The sequence below is a fragment of the Hemitrygon akajei genome, chromosome 16 (assembly GCF_048418815.1).
Source record: "Hemitrygon akajei chromosome 16, sHemAka1.3, whole genome shotgun sequence".
Lineage (NCBI taxonomy): Eukaryota > Metazoa > Chordata > Chondrichthyes > Myliobatiformes > Dasyatidae > Hemitrygon > Hemitrygon akajei.
The window spans coordinates 727,277-740,112 of record NC_133139.1 but is presented as its reverse complement, the minus strand read 5'-3'; the positions used below and the strand labels follow the sequence as shown (position 1 = coordinate 740,112).

The window sequence follows — 12,836 nt, the reverse complement described above, 5'->3', positions numbered from 1 at the left end:
CCCATTAATTACTGTCCAACTCCCTGTTAGTTCCCCATGACCTATACTCTCTCATATCTCTACCAACTCCCCACTATTCTCCAAACTACCTCATTCACTGGGACCAACTGACAGTGGCCAGGCAGCCTACTGGTCAGCATGTCTTTGGGATGTGGAGTAAGCATGGAGATGGGTGTGGTTGGGATGTACCAATATCACTGGAACTCTGAGATAGCAGTGCTTCTGTTGCACCACTGGACCATATAATTGTCTGGACTCTGTCCAAATCAGTTCCCTCCAATATGGGCAATGTGCTCCATCAGCAGTCCTGAGACTTAGCAGCCCAATGCCAGATACAATGGGGCATCACAGCAAAAGCAGGTCCTTCCCCATTTGCAGGGGGCATCATGGCTAAGCCAGTTCCTTCCTAACAGTGGGGGGCACCACAACTCAACTGGTCTTTTCCCAAAACTGAGGGGACATCATGACTAAATCAGGCCTTTCCACAATGGTGGGGGAATCACAACTAAACCAAGTCCTTCCCCAACTGTGGGGGCATGACAGCAAAACCAAGTTCTTCCCCAATGGTGGTAGTATGACAGCAAAACCAGGGGTCCTTCCCCAATTGTTGGGGCATCACAGCTAATCCAAGTCTTTCTCTATTGGTTTGGGGCATAGCAGCAAAACCAGATCCTGTCACAACTAGCTAGGTCCTTCCACAACAGGGATGGAATCATCACTCCTAAACCAAGCCCTTCACCAATGGTGGGGTGCATCACAGAAATACCGGAGTCTTCCCCAACAGTGAGGAGACCATAACTAAATCAGGTCCTGCCACAATGGTGGGGGGCATCAAAGCTAAACCAGCCCCTTTCCAATGGTGGGGCATCACAGATAAACCAAACGCTTCCACAATGGTGGAGGGCATCACAATTAAACCAGGTGCTTCCACAGTGGTGGTAGGGGGTGGCATCACAGCTAAATTCGGTCCTTCCCCAGTAGAGGAGGACATCACAACAAAATCAAGTCTTTCTCAAACAGTGGGAGGCATCACGTAAAAATGGTCTTTCCCCAATGGTGGTGGGCTTCAGAACTAAACCCTGTCCTTTGCCAATGGTGAAGTTCATCACAACTAAAGCAGGTCCTTCCTCAATGGTGGGGTCATCACAAGTGAACAGGCAACTCTCCAACAGGGGGTGCACCACAGCTAAATCAAGTCCTTCCTCAACAGTGGGGGAGAGATCATCACAGCTAAACCAGGTTCTTCAGCAATGCTGGGAGGCACCGTAGCTAAATGAGGTCCTCCACAACAGTTGGGGTCATCATAACTAAACTTGGTCCTTCCCCACTGCTGGGGGTTCACAACTAAACCATGTCCTTCCACAATGGTATAGGGCATCAAAGTTAAATCAATTCCTTCCACGAATGTTGGAGGCATTACAGCTAATCCAAGTCTTTCCCTAGTGGTGGGGAGCATAACAGCCGAATGAGGTCCTTCCATATTTGTTGGGGGTATCACAGTTAAACCAGGTCCTTCCACAATGGGGGGGGGGCGTCACTTATTAACCAGGTCCTTCACTAATGGAGGGATGCATCATGGAAATATTAGAGCCTACCCAAATGATGAGGGGCATCACAGCTAAACCAGGTCCTTCCACAACAGGAGGGAGCATCACTCTTAAACCAGGTTCTTTCACAACGGGGGGGGGGGGGGAATCATAGCTAACACTCAACCACACCTAGATTCCATGAGCTCTCAAACAAGAAGTCTCTGGCTGGGTTCAGGAGTGTACACACCCACAACAGGAAGCAAGGGTAATCAATAGCACCCTAACAGAGCATTATTTCAGCCCAGATCAAAGATTCACCCGAAGATCTTCCTGCATTTGTTGATGTTTCAGGAAAATTCAGTCGCAGTTCAGGATTTTGACCCAATACATCAACAATTTCTTTTCCCACACAGATGTGGTTTGACATGTTGTCTCCTCCAGCAGATTATTTGCTGCCTGTTTGGAGGTCTGTAAAACTACATTTGGATCCAAAGGTCTGATGAATATATTACTGATCTTCATAGACCTGGCTATGAAATTACTCAATTAACTTGAAAACCCAGTCAGTTCCTCACAAGAAGCTTGCCATCCATATTGGCTCTGGGTCTCAACGTACCTGTGGTCCCAGACCATCAGGAAGTAAATGTCAGCTAGAAGCAAGGACCATTGAGGCACTGGAGTGTGGTCTTGGGGAAATGGATCCATGACATGGCTGGAAAAATGGATAGGTTGACCGGATAGCTGTTCTATTGTCTGCCCTAAATCTAAGCCCAGAGCCACCCCAACATGGAAATGTGGCCAACATACCTGTAGAACACCCCCTTCAAGGAGAGAGGCTAGAGCAGCAAATATGATGCAAGCCAAACCGTATAACAAGGCTGTAAAGAAGCAGAAAGGATGATTTCAGCAGCCTTCCCAGGCCTTGGTAAAATAACTAGGAATGTCAGCTGCTGACTCACCTGACAGATGAGCAAATCGACTAAAAAGCAGATTGAAGGAATATGTCAGAGGAGTGAACGGAGAAAGGATTCAGAGTGCACAGAAGGGAGGAAGGGAGGAGAGGCAGATGAAGGAGGGAAGAGGGGTGAGGGGAGGGAGACGTACATGAGGGGTGAGAACAGGGGATGGGGGAAAACAGTAGGGGAGGAAGGGAATGAGGAGTGAGGAGGGTAGGGAAGGAGGAGGGTAATGAGTGGAGAGGAAGGTAGAGGAAAAGTACATGTGGGGCAGAGGTTGAGGGAGGAGGGAGATGAGGGGACAGAGGAAGTGATGAGAGGAGGGAGCAGAATGATGAAGGGAAGGAGGAAGGGATGAGGGAATGAGGAGAGGGGGAAGGTGATGAGGGAAAAGGAATGGTTGAGGGAAGAGAGGAGGATCAGGTGAAGGAGAGGAAGCTAGGAGGAGATATTACAGAGGGAGGAGGGGATGATGGGAGGGAGGAGTAGATGAGTGGGCTTACCTCTCAGCTCCTAAACTCAATCCCACGGTTGATGAAGGCCAATACACCATATGCCTTCATAACCAGAGAATCAACCTGCACAGCCTTCATCTGCGCCTGGTGCGTCGAGCTGCAGCTCCTAAAGGACCGTGTTAGGGAACTGGAGATGCAGCTCGATGACCTTCATCAACCGTGGGATTGAGTTCAAGAGCTGAGAGGTAATGTTGCAGCTATATAGGACCCTTGTCAGACCCCACTTGTACTGTGCTCAATTCTGGTCGCCTCACTACAGGAAGGACGTGGAAACCACAGAAAGGGTGCAGAGGAGAATTACAAGGATGTTGCCTGGATTGAGGAGCTTGCCTTATGAGAATAGGTTGAGTGAACTCGGCCTTTTCTCCTGGGAGCGACGGAGGATGAGAGGTGACAAGATAGAGGTGTACAAGAAAATGAAAGGCATTGATCATGTGGATTGTCAGAACCTTTTTCCCAGGGCTGAAATAGCTAGCACGAGAGGGCATAGTTTTAAGGTGCTTGGAAGCAGGTACAGAGGAGATGTCAGGGGTAAGTTTTTATGTAGAGAGAGGTCAGTGTGTGGAATGGGCTGCCGGTGACAGCGGTGGAGGCGGAAATGATAGGGTCTTTTAAGATACTCCTGGATAGATACATGGAGCTTAGGAAAATAGAAGGCTATGGGTAAGCCTAGGTAGTTATAAGGTAAGGACATGTTTGGCACAGCTTTGTGGGCTGAAGGTTCTGTATTGTGCTGTACGTTTTCTATGTTTCTATGTCACGTGGCACACCAGTAATCCTGGGTTTACTACCTTTAAGGTCCTGCTTCTCAACTTCCTCCCTAACTCCCTATAGTCTGTTTTTAGGACCTGTTTTTATGTCATTGGTACCAATATGTACCACGACCTCTGGCTGTTCTTCTTCCCAATTCATGATATTGTGGACACAATCAGAAACATTCCGGACCCTGGCACCTGGGAGGCAAACTACCATCTGCATTCCCTTACTGCGTCCACAGTATCACCTGTCTGACCCCCTAACTATCACTGCTGCCATCCTCTTCCTATCCCTACCTATCAGGAGGCTTTAAACTAATGTGGCAGGGGGATGGGAACAAGTGCAGAGAGACAGAGGGGTGTAAAATGAGGGTAGAAGCAAAATGTAGTAAGGTGAAAAGTAAAAGTGGCAGGCAGGCAAATCCAGGGCAAAAAGCAAAAAGAGCCACTTTTCAACATAATTGTATAAGGGCTAAGAGTGTTGTAAAAACAAGCCTAAAGGCTTTGTGTGTCAATGAGAGGAGAATTCGTAACAAGGTGGATGAATTGAATGTGCAGATAATTATTAATGAATATGATATAGTTGGGATCACAGAGACATGGCTCCAGGGTGACCAAGGATGGGAGCTCAACATCCAGGGATATTCAATATTCAGGAGGGATAGACAGGAAAGAAAAGGAGGTGGGGTAGCATTGCTGGTTAGAGAGGAGATTAACGCAATAGAAAGGAAGGACATTAGCCTGGAGGATGTGGAATCGATATGGGTAGAGCTGCATAACACTAAGGGGCAGAAAACGCTGGTGGGAGTTGTGTACAGGCCACCTAACAGTAGTAGTGAGGTTGGGGATGGCATTAAACAGGAAATTAGAAATGCGTGCAATAAAGGAACAGTAGTTATAATGGGTGACTTCAATCTACATATAGATTGGGTGAACCAAATTGGTAAGGGTGCTGAGGAAGAGGATTTCTTGTAACGTATGCGGGATGATTTTCTGAACCAACATGTCAAGGAACCAACTAGAGAGCAGGCCATTCTAGATTGGGTATTGAGCAATGAGGAAGGGTTAGTTAGCAATCTTGTCATGTGAGGTCCTAAGAGTGACCATCGTATGGTGGAATTCTTCATTAAGATGGAGAGTGACATAGTTAATTCAGAAACAAAGGTTCTGAACTTAAAGAAGGATAACTTTGAAGGTATGAGACGTGAATTAGCTAAGATAGACTGGCAAATGATACTTAAAGGGTTGACGGTGGATATGCAATGGCAAGCATTTAAAGATCGCATGGATGAACTACAACAATTGTTCATCCCAGTTTGGTAAAAGAATAAACCAGGGAAGGTAGTGCACCCGTGGCTGACAAGGGAAATTAGGGATAGTATCAAGTCCAAAGAAGAAACATATAAATTAGCAAAAAAAAGCGGCACACCTGAGGACTGGGAGAAATTCAGAGACTAGCAAAGGAGGACAAAGGGCTTAATTAGGAAAGGGAAAAAAGATTATGAGAGAAAGCTGGCAGGGAACATAAAAACTGACTGTAACAGCTTTTATAGATACATGAAAAGAAAAAGATTGGTCAAGACAAATGTAGGTCCTTTACAGTCAGAAACAGGTGAATTGATCATAGGGAACAAAGACATGGCAGACCAATTGAATAACTACTTTGGTTCTGTCTTCACTAAGGAGGACATAAATAATCTTCCGGAAATAGTAAGGGACCGAGGGTCTAGTGAGATGGAGGAACTGAGGGAAATACATGTTAGTAGGGAAGTGGTGTTAGGTAAATTGAAGGGATTAAAGGCAGATAAATCCCCAGGGCCAGATGGTCTGCATCCCAGAGTGCTTAAGGAAGTAGCCCAAGAAATAGTGGATGCATCAGTGATAATTTTTCAAAACTCCTTAGATTCTGGATTAGTTCCTGAGGATTGGAGGGTGGTTAATGTAACCCCACTTTTTGAAAAAGGAGGGAGAGAGAAACCGGGGAATTATAGACCAGTTAGTCTGACATTGGTGGTGGGGAAAATGCTAGAGTCGGTTATCAAAGATGTGATAACAGCACATTTGGAAAGAGGTGAAATCATCGGACAAAGTCAGCATGGATTTGTGAAAGGAAAATCATGTCTGACGAATCTTATAGAATTTTTTGAAGATGTAACTAGTAGAGTGGATAGGGAAGAGCCAGTGGATGTGGTATATTTAGATTTTCAAAAGGCTTTTGACAAGGTCCCACACAGGAGATTAATGTGCAAACTTAAAGCACACGGTATTGGGGGTATGGTATTGATGTAGATAGAGAATTGGTTGGCAGACAGGAAGCAAAGAGTGGGAGTAAATGGGACCTTTTCAGAATGGCAGGCAGTGACTAGTGGGGTACCGCAAGGCTCAGTGCTGGGACCACAGTTGTTTACAATATATATTAATGATTTAGACGAGGGAATTAAACGCAGCATCTCCAAGTTTGTGGATGACATGAAGCTGGGCAGCGGTGTTAGCTGTGAAGAGGATGCTAAGAGGATGCAGGGTGACTTGGATAGGTTAGGTGAGTGGGCAAATTCATGGCAGATGCAATTTAATGTGGATAAATGTGAGGTCATCCACTTTGGTTGCAAGAACAGGAAAACAGATTATTATCTGAACGGTGGCCGATTAGGAAAAGGGGAGATGCAACGAGACCTGGGTGTCATTGTACACCAGTCATTGAAGGTGGGCATGCAGGTACAGCAGGCGGTGAAAAAGGCAAATGGTATGTTGGCATTCATAGCAAAAGGATTTGAGTACAGGAGCAGGGAGGTTCTACTGCAGTTGTACAAGACCTTGGTGAGACCGCACCTAGAATATTGTGTGCAGTTTTGGTCCCCTAATCTGAGGAAAGACATTCTTGCCATAGAGGGAGTACAGAGAAGGTTCACCAGATTGATTCCTGGGATGGCAGGACTTTCATATGAAGAAAGACTGGATCAACTAGGCTTATACTCACTGGAATTTAGAAGATTGAGGGGGGGATCTTATTGAAACGTATAAAATTCTAAAGGGATTGGACAGGCTAGATGCAGGAAGATTGTTTCCGATGTTGGGGAAGTCAAGAATGAGGGGTCACAGTTTAAGGATAAAGGGGAAGCCTTTTAGGACCGAGATGAGGAAAAACTTCTTCACACAGAGAGTGGTGAATCTGTGGAATTCTCTGCCACAGGAAACAGTTGAGGCTGGTTCATTGGCTATATTTAAGAGGAAGTTAGATATGGCCCTTGTGGCTAAAGGGATCAGGGGGTATGGAGAGAAAGCAGGTACAGGGTTCTGAGTTGGATGATCAGCCATGATCATACTGAATGTTGGTGCAGGCTCGAAGGGCCGAATGGCCTACTCCTGCACCTATTTTCTACGTTTCTATGTTTTTAAGTCCTTCTGCACAGCCGCATGCTGCAATATTTTACCATTTAAATAATAATCTGCTCTTTCATTTTTTTTCCAAAGTGGATGACCTTGCATTTACTAACATTGTACTCCATTTGCCATACCTTTGCCCACTCACTTAATCTATCTATATCTCTCTGCAGATTCTCCATATCTTCTGCACAATTTGTTTTTCCACTCAATTTAGTATCATGAACAAACTTTGATATACTACACTCAGTCCCCTCTTCCAGATCGTTAATATATATCGTGAACAGTTGCAAGCCCAGCATTGGCCACTGCAGCACACTGCTCACCACTGATTGCCAACCAGAGTAACACCAACTCTCTGCTTTCTATTAGTTAACCAATCCTCTATCCATGCTAATACATCACCCCCAACTCTATGCATCCTTATCTTATGGATAAGTCTTTTATGCAACACCTTATCAAATGCCTTCTGGAATTCCAAGTAAATAACGTCCATCTATTTCCCTCTATCCACTGTGCTACTTATATCCTCAAAGAACTCCAGCAAGTTTGTCAAACAGGACCTGCCTTTGCTGAATCCATGCTGTTGGATCCATTTCTTTCCAGATGCCTCGCTATTTCTTCTTTCATGATAGCTTCCAGCATTTTCCCAACAACAGACGTCAAACTAACTGGCCTATAGTTACCTGCCTTTTGCCTACATCCTTTTTTGAACAGTGGTGTGACATTCACTGTCTTCCAATCCACAGGGACCTGCCCAGAGTCCAAAGAATTTTGGTAAATCATCACCAAAGCCTCTACTATAACTTCTGCCATTTCTTTCAGTACCCTGGGATGCATTCCATCAGGACCAGGGGACTTATCTATCTTCAGACCCACAAGTTAGCTCAGCACTACCACTTTAGTGATAGCTATTGTATCGAGGTCCTCACCTCCCATTGTATCCATAACATCTCTCTTTGGCAGGTAAGATGTGTCCTCTACTGTGAAGACTGTCACAAGATAGTCATTCAAAGCCTTGGCCAATTCCTCATTATCCAATATCAATTTCCCCTTCTCCAAGAGAACTACATTCATTTCAGCCACCCTTTTCCACTTTATATAATTATAAAAACTCTTACTATCTGTTTTTATCTTTTGTGCTAGTTTATTTTCATAATCTAGCTTCCCCATTTTTATTGCTTGCTGAGTGGTACTTTGTTGCTTTTTCAAGTTTTCCCAATCTTCCAGTTTCCCACTTCTCTTGGCAACTTTGTATGGATGAGCTTCTTCTATTTCCTTAGTTATCCAAGGCTGGTTCTCCCCACCCTTACCATCCTTGTTTTTACCTGGAATATACTTTTTTTGAACACTGTGAAAAATATCTTTGAAAGTCTTCCACTGTTCCTCAACTGACCCACCATATAGTCTGTGTTCCCAGTCTACACTAGCCAAATCCTCCCTCATCCCATTGCAGTCTCCATTGTTTAGGCATAATACACTGGTTTTAGATTGAACTATTGCAACCCCATTTGTATGAGAAATTCAATCATACTGTGATCACTCTTTCCAAGATGATCCCTAACTACAAGATCACTAATTTTACCTCTCTCATTGCACAGGATCAAATCTAAGATAGCATGTTCAGTAACATGCTGTTCATGAAAACCATCACAGATGCATTCTATGAAGTCCTCCTTAAGACTGCCTTGACCATCTTGATTCACCCAATATTATGTGCAAGTTAAAGTTCCCCACGATAATTGCTGTTCCATTCTTACATGCCTCAAGTATTTCTCTGTTTATAGCCTGTGCCACTGTAATGTTATTATTCAGTGGCTGACAGACAACTCCCACCAATGATTTTTTTCTCTTTACTATTCTTAATTTCTACTCAGATGCATTTAACATCCTGATCCTTAGATCTTACTATCGCCTCTCACTATCACTCTGATCTCATCCTTAATTAAGAGCTATCCCACCTCCCTTACCTTCCTACCTATCCTTCTGTATTACCTGATATCCTTGGAAATTTAATTCCCAATCCTCTCCACCCTGCAACTACGTCTCTGTAATGGCCACTAAATCATACCCCTTTGTACTGATTTGAGCCAGATTCACTGACCTTGTTTCCAATACTATGAGCATTCTAATAAAGTGCCCTTACACTCATTGTGTTCTTAAAATCTTGTAATATTTTACTCTTTTACACTTGACTTTTCTTCACTCCGCTCTTATTTTTCTCTTTTCTTTCTTTTCTTTTTTCTTTATCTTTATCCATACTTTTCTTTTTTACTTTATCCATACTTCTCCAATATGTTGAACCCACCTCCCCACTATTTAGCTTAATGCCCTGTCCACAGCCCTACTTATGCAATTCACTAGGATCCAGGTCCCATGATGGTTCAGGTAGAGCCTGTCCCATTGGTACAGCCCCTTCCTTCATCAATGAAGAAGAAGAAGAAAGCCCTTAATTCTGAGTGGAGCCATCGAGATGCCATCGTGACAGTATTTTTTTTAGAAGGCTTTCTTGTTTTTACGAGGCAGAATTGCTAGCTCGACACTCAACCCAGCATGGACGGAAATCGTGCAGGGGAGCCGGCTGGATTCGAACTTGGGAGCCTTCGCCCTGAAGTCTAGTGCTGATGCCACTACGCCACCAGCCGGCAGTCCTTCACCAACACTGCTGCCAATTTCCCATGGATTCAAACTCATTTCTCCCACACCAATCCTTGAGCCATGCATTAACTCTCTAATTTTCTTGACCCTGTGCCTATTTGCATGTGGGCCAGGTAGTAATCCAGAAATTGCCACCTTTTTGATTCTGCTTTTTAATTTAGTTCCTAGCTGCTCAAATTCCCTCAGAAGAACCTCTTTCCTCATTCCACCCACATCGTTGGTACCCACATGGACCGTGAAACTGGATCCTTCCCCTCCCACTGCAAATTCCTCTGCAGGTCAGATAAGATGACCTGAACCTGGGCACCAGGCAGGCAACACAGCCTTCAGGAAGCTCTATCCTCATGACAGAGAATTCTGTCTATTCCCCTGACTATACCATCCCCAATTACCACTACATTTCTCTTCTCTGCCCCCTCTTGAATGGCTCCCTGAACTACAGTGCCACAGTTAGGTTGCTCATCCTTCCTACAGTCCCACTCTCATCCACACAGGGAGCAAGGATCTGGCCTGTTGGACAATCTCAAGGTCTGAGGCTCCTCCAGCACTGTCTCTTGGATTTCACTACTCGCCTCACTCACAGTCACAGCCTCTTGTCCCAGACCACAGACTGAATTGGAGGTAGCTAATCTAATGGGTGTGACTACCTCCTGAAACAGAGAATCCAGGTAACTCTCCCACTCCCTGATGTGCTGCAGTGTTTGAAGCTCAGGTTCCAGATTATCAACTTTGAGCCTGAGTTCCTCGAGCAGCCAACGCTTGCTACAGATGTGCTCACCAGGAACCACAATGGGGTCCACCAGCTCCCACATCATACATCATATCATCTGATCCTGCATCAACCCCTTATTTAATTAGCTGTAATTTAGTGACTTTTTACTCAACCACTAGAATTATTTCTTCAGTGGTTTGAACGGGGCACGATCGTGCAAGCGCGTGGATGTCAGCCAGTGAGAACAGCGAGAACAGTTTAAAAGGAAGACAGATTTATACAGTGGGCATCAGAGTAGCTGGCAACAGAGTAGAGGGAGACAGAGTAGGAAGGCTTTGGCTTAACGGGGCTTCAGCGATAAAAGGTCGAGGCGAGGTAGGTTATCTGTGTAGAATACAGACCGAAAGTATGTGTGTGAGGTTGGTTTTCTGTGCTCGGTGTCAGATGTGGGAGGTCCTGGAGACTCCCAGCCTCCTGGAAGGCCACATCTGCGCCAGGTGCATCGAGCTGCAGCTCCTAAGGAACCGCGTTAGGGAACTGGAGATGCAGCTCGATGACCTTCGTCTGGTCAGGGAGAGTGAAGAGGTAATAGAGAGGAGCTATAGGCAGGTAGTCACTCCAGGGTCTGGGGAGACAGAAAGTAGGTAACAGTGAGAAGAGGAAAGGGCAAGAGGCAGATGCTAGAGAGTACCCCAATGGATGTACCCCTTAACAGTAAGTACTCCTGTTGGGGGAGACGGCCTACCTGGGGAAAGCAACAGTGGTCATGCCATTGGCACAGAGCCTGACCCTATGGCTCAGAAGGGTAAACATAGAAACATAGAAAATAGGTGCAGGAGTAGGCCATTCGGCCCTTCAAGCCTGCACCGACATTCAGTATGATCATGGCTGATCATCCAACTCAGAACCCTGTACCTGCTTTCTCTCCATACCCCGATCCCTTTAGCCACAAGGGCCATATCTAACTTCCTCTTAAATATAGCCAATGAACTGGCCTCAACTGTTTCCTGTGGCAGAGAATTCCATAGATTCACCACTCTCTGTGTGAAGAAGTTTTTCCTCATCTCGGTCCTAAAAGGCCTTTATCCTTAAACTGTGACCCCTCATTCTGGACTTCCCCAACATCAGAAACAATCTTCCTGCATCTAGCCTGTCCAATCCCTTTAGAATTTTATACATTTCAATAAGATCCCCCCTCAATCTTCTAAATTCCAGTGAGTATAAGCCTAGTCGATCCAGTCTTTCTTCATATGAAATTCCTGCCATCCCAGGAATCAATCTGGTGAACCTTCTCTGTACTCCCTCTATGGCAAGAATGTCTTTCCTCAGATTAGGGGACCAAAACTGCACACAATATTCTAGGTGTGGTCTCACCTAGGCCTTGTACAACTGCAGTAGAACCTCCCTGCTCCTGTACTCAAATCCTTTTGCTATGAATGCCAAATCCTTTTGCTATAAATGCCAAAGGATTCATAGGACTCCCAAAGGACTTGGAAGTGCTTGTGCATGAATCACAAAAGGTTGGTTTGCATGTGCAGCACGCTATCAAGAAGGCAAATGGAATGTTGGCCTTCATTGCTAGAGGGATTGAATTTAACAGCAGGGAGGTTATGCTGCAACTGTACAGGGTACTAGTGAGGCTGCACCTGGAGATCTGCATGCAGTTCTGGTCTTCTTACTTGGAGAAGGACATACTGGCTTTGGAGGCGGTGCAGATGAGGTTCACCAGGTTGATTCCAGAGATGAGGGGGTTAGACTATGTGGAGAGATTGAGTCCCTGAGACTGTACTTGCTGGAATTCAGAAGTATGAGAGTTCTTATAGAAACATATAAAATTATGAAAGAGATAGATGAGATATAGGCAGGAAAGTTGTTTCCACTGATAGGTGAGACTAGAACTAGGGAACATAGCCTCAAGATTCAGGGCAGTAGCTTTAGAATGGAGATGAGGAGGAATTACTTTACCCAAAGAGTGGTGAATCTGTAGAATTCTCTGCCCAGTGAAGCAGTGGAGGCTACCTCAGTAAATATACTTAAGACACGATTGGATAGATTTTTGCATAGTAGGGGAATTAAGGGTTATGGGGAAAAGGCAGGTAGGTGAAGATGAGTCCATGGCCAGATGAGCCATGATCTTATTGAATGGTGGAGCAGGTTCGATGGGCCAGATGGCCTACTCCTGCTCCTATTTCTTATGTTTACTCTTTTCCATAGATCAGCCTGGCCTGCTGAGTTCCTCCAGTATTTAGTGTGTGTGTTGCTTTGATTTCCAGCATCTGCAGATTTTCTCTTGTTTGGAAATGAATGTGTTGACTATTTTCTAAATAGAG

At 45.1% G+C, this 12,836-nt stretch overlaps 1 protein-coding gene across 3 annotated transcripts in view; it reads right to left on the bottom strand.

Moving 5' to 3' along the window:
- Window positions 1-12,836, bottom strand: part of LOC140739680 (sodium/iodide cotransporter-like) — a 256,000-nt gene that overhangs the window by 143,201 nt on the left and 99,963 nt on the right. For all 3 annotated transcript variants that reach the window (XM_073068058.1, XM_073068059.1, XM_073068060.1), the window contains one exon: window positions 2,337-2,407. In XM_073068058.1, the coding sequence (XP_072924159.1) occupies window positions 2,337-2,407 (71 nt within the window). The remainder of the gene's footprint in view (window positions 1-2,336; window positions 2,408-12,836) is intronic.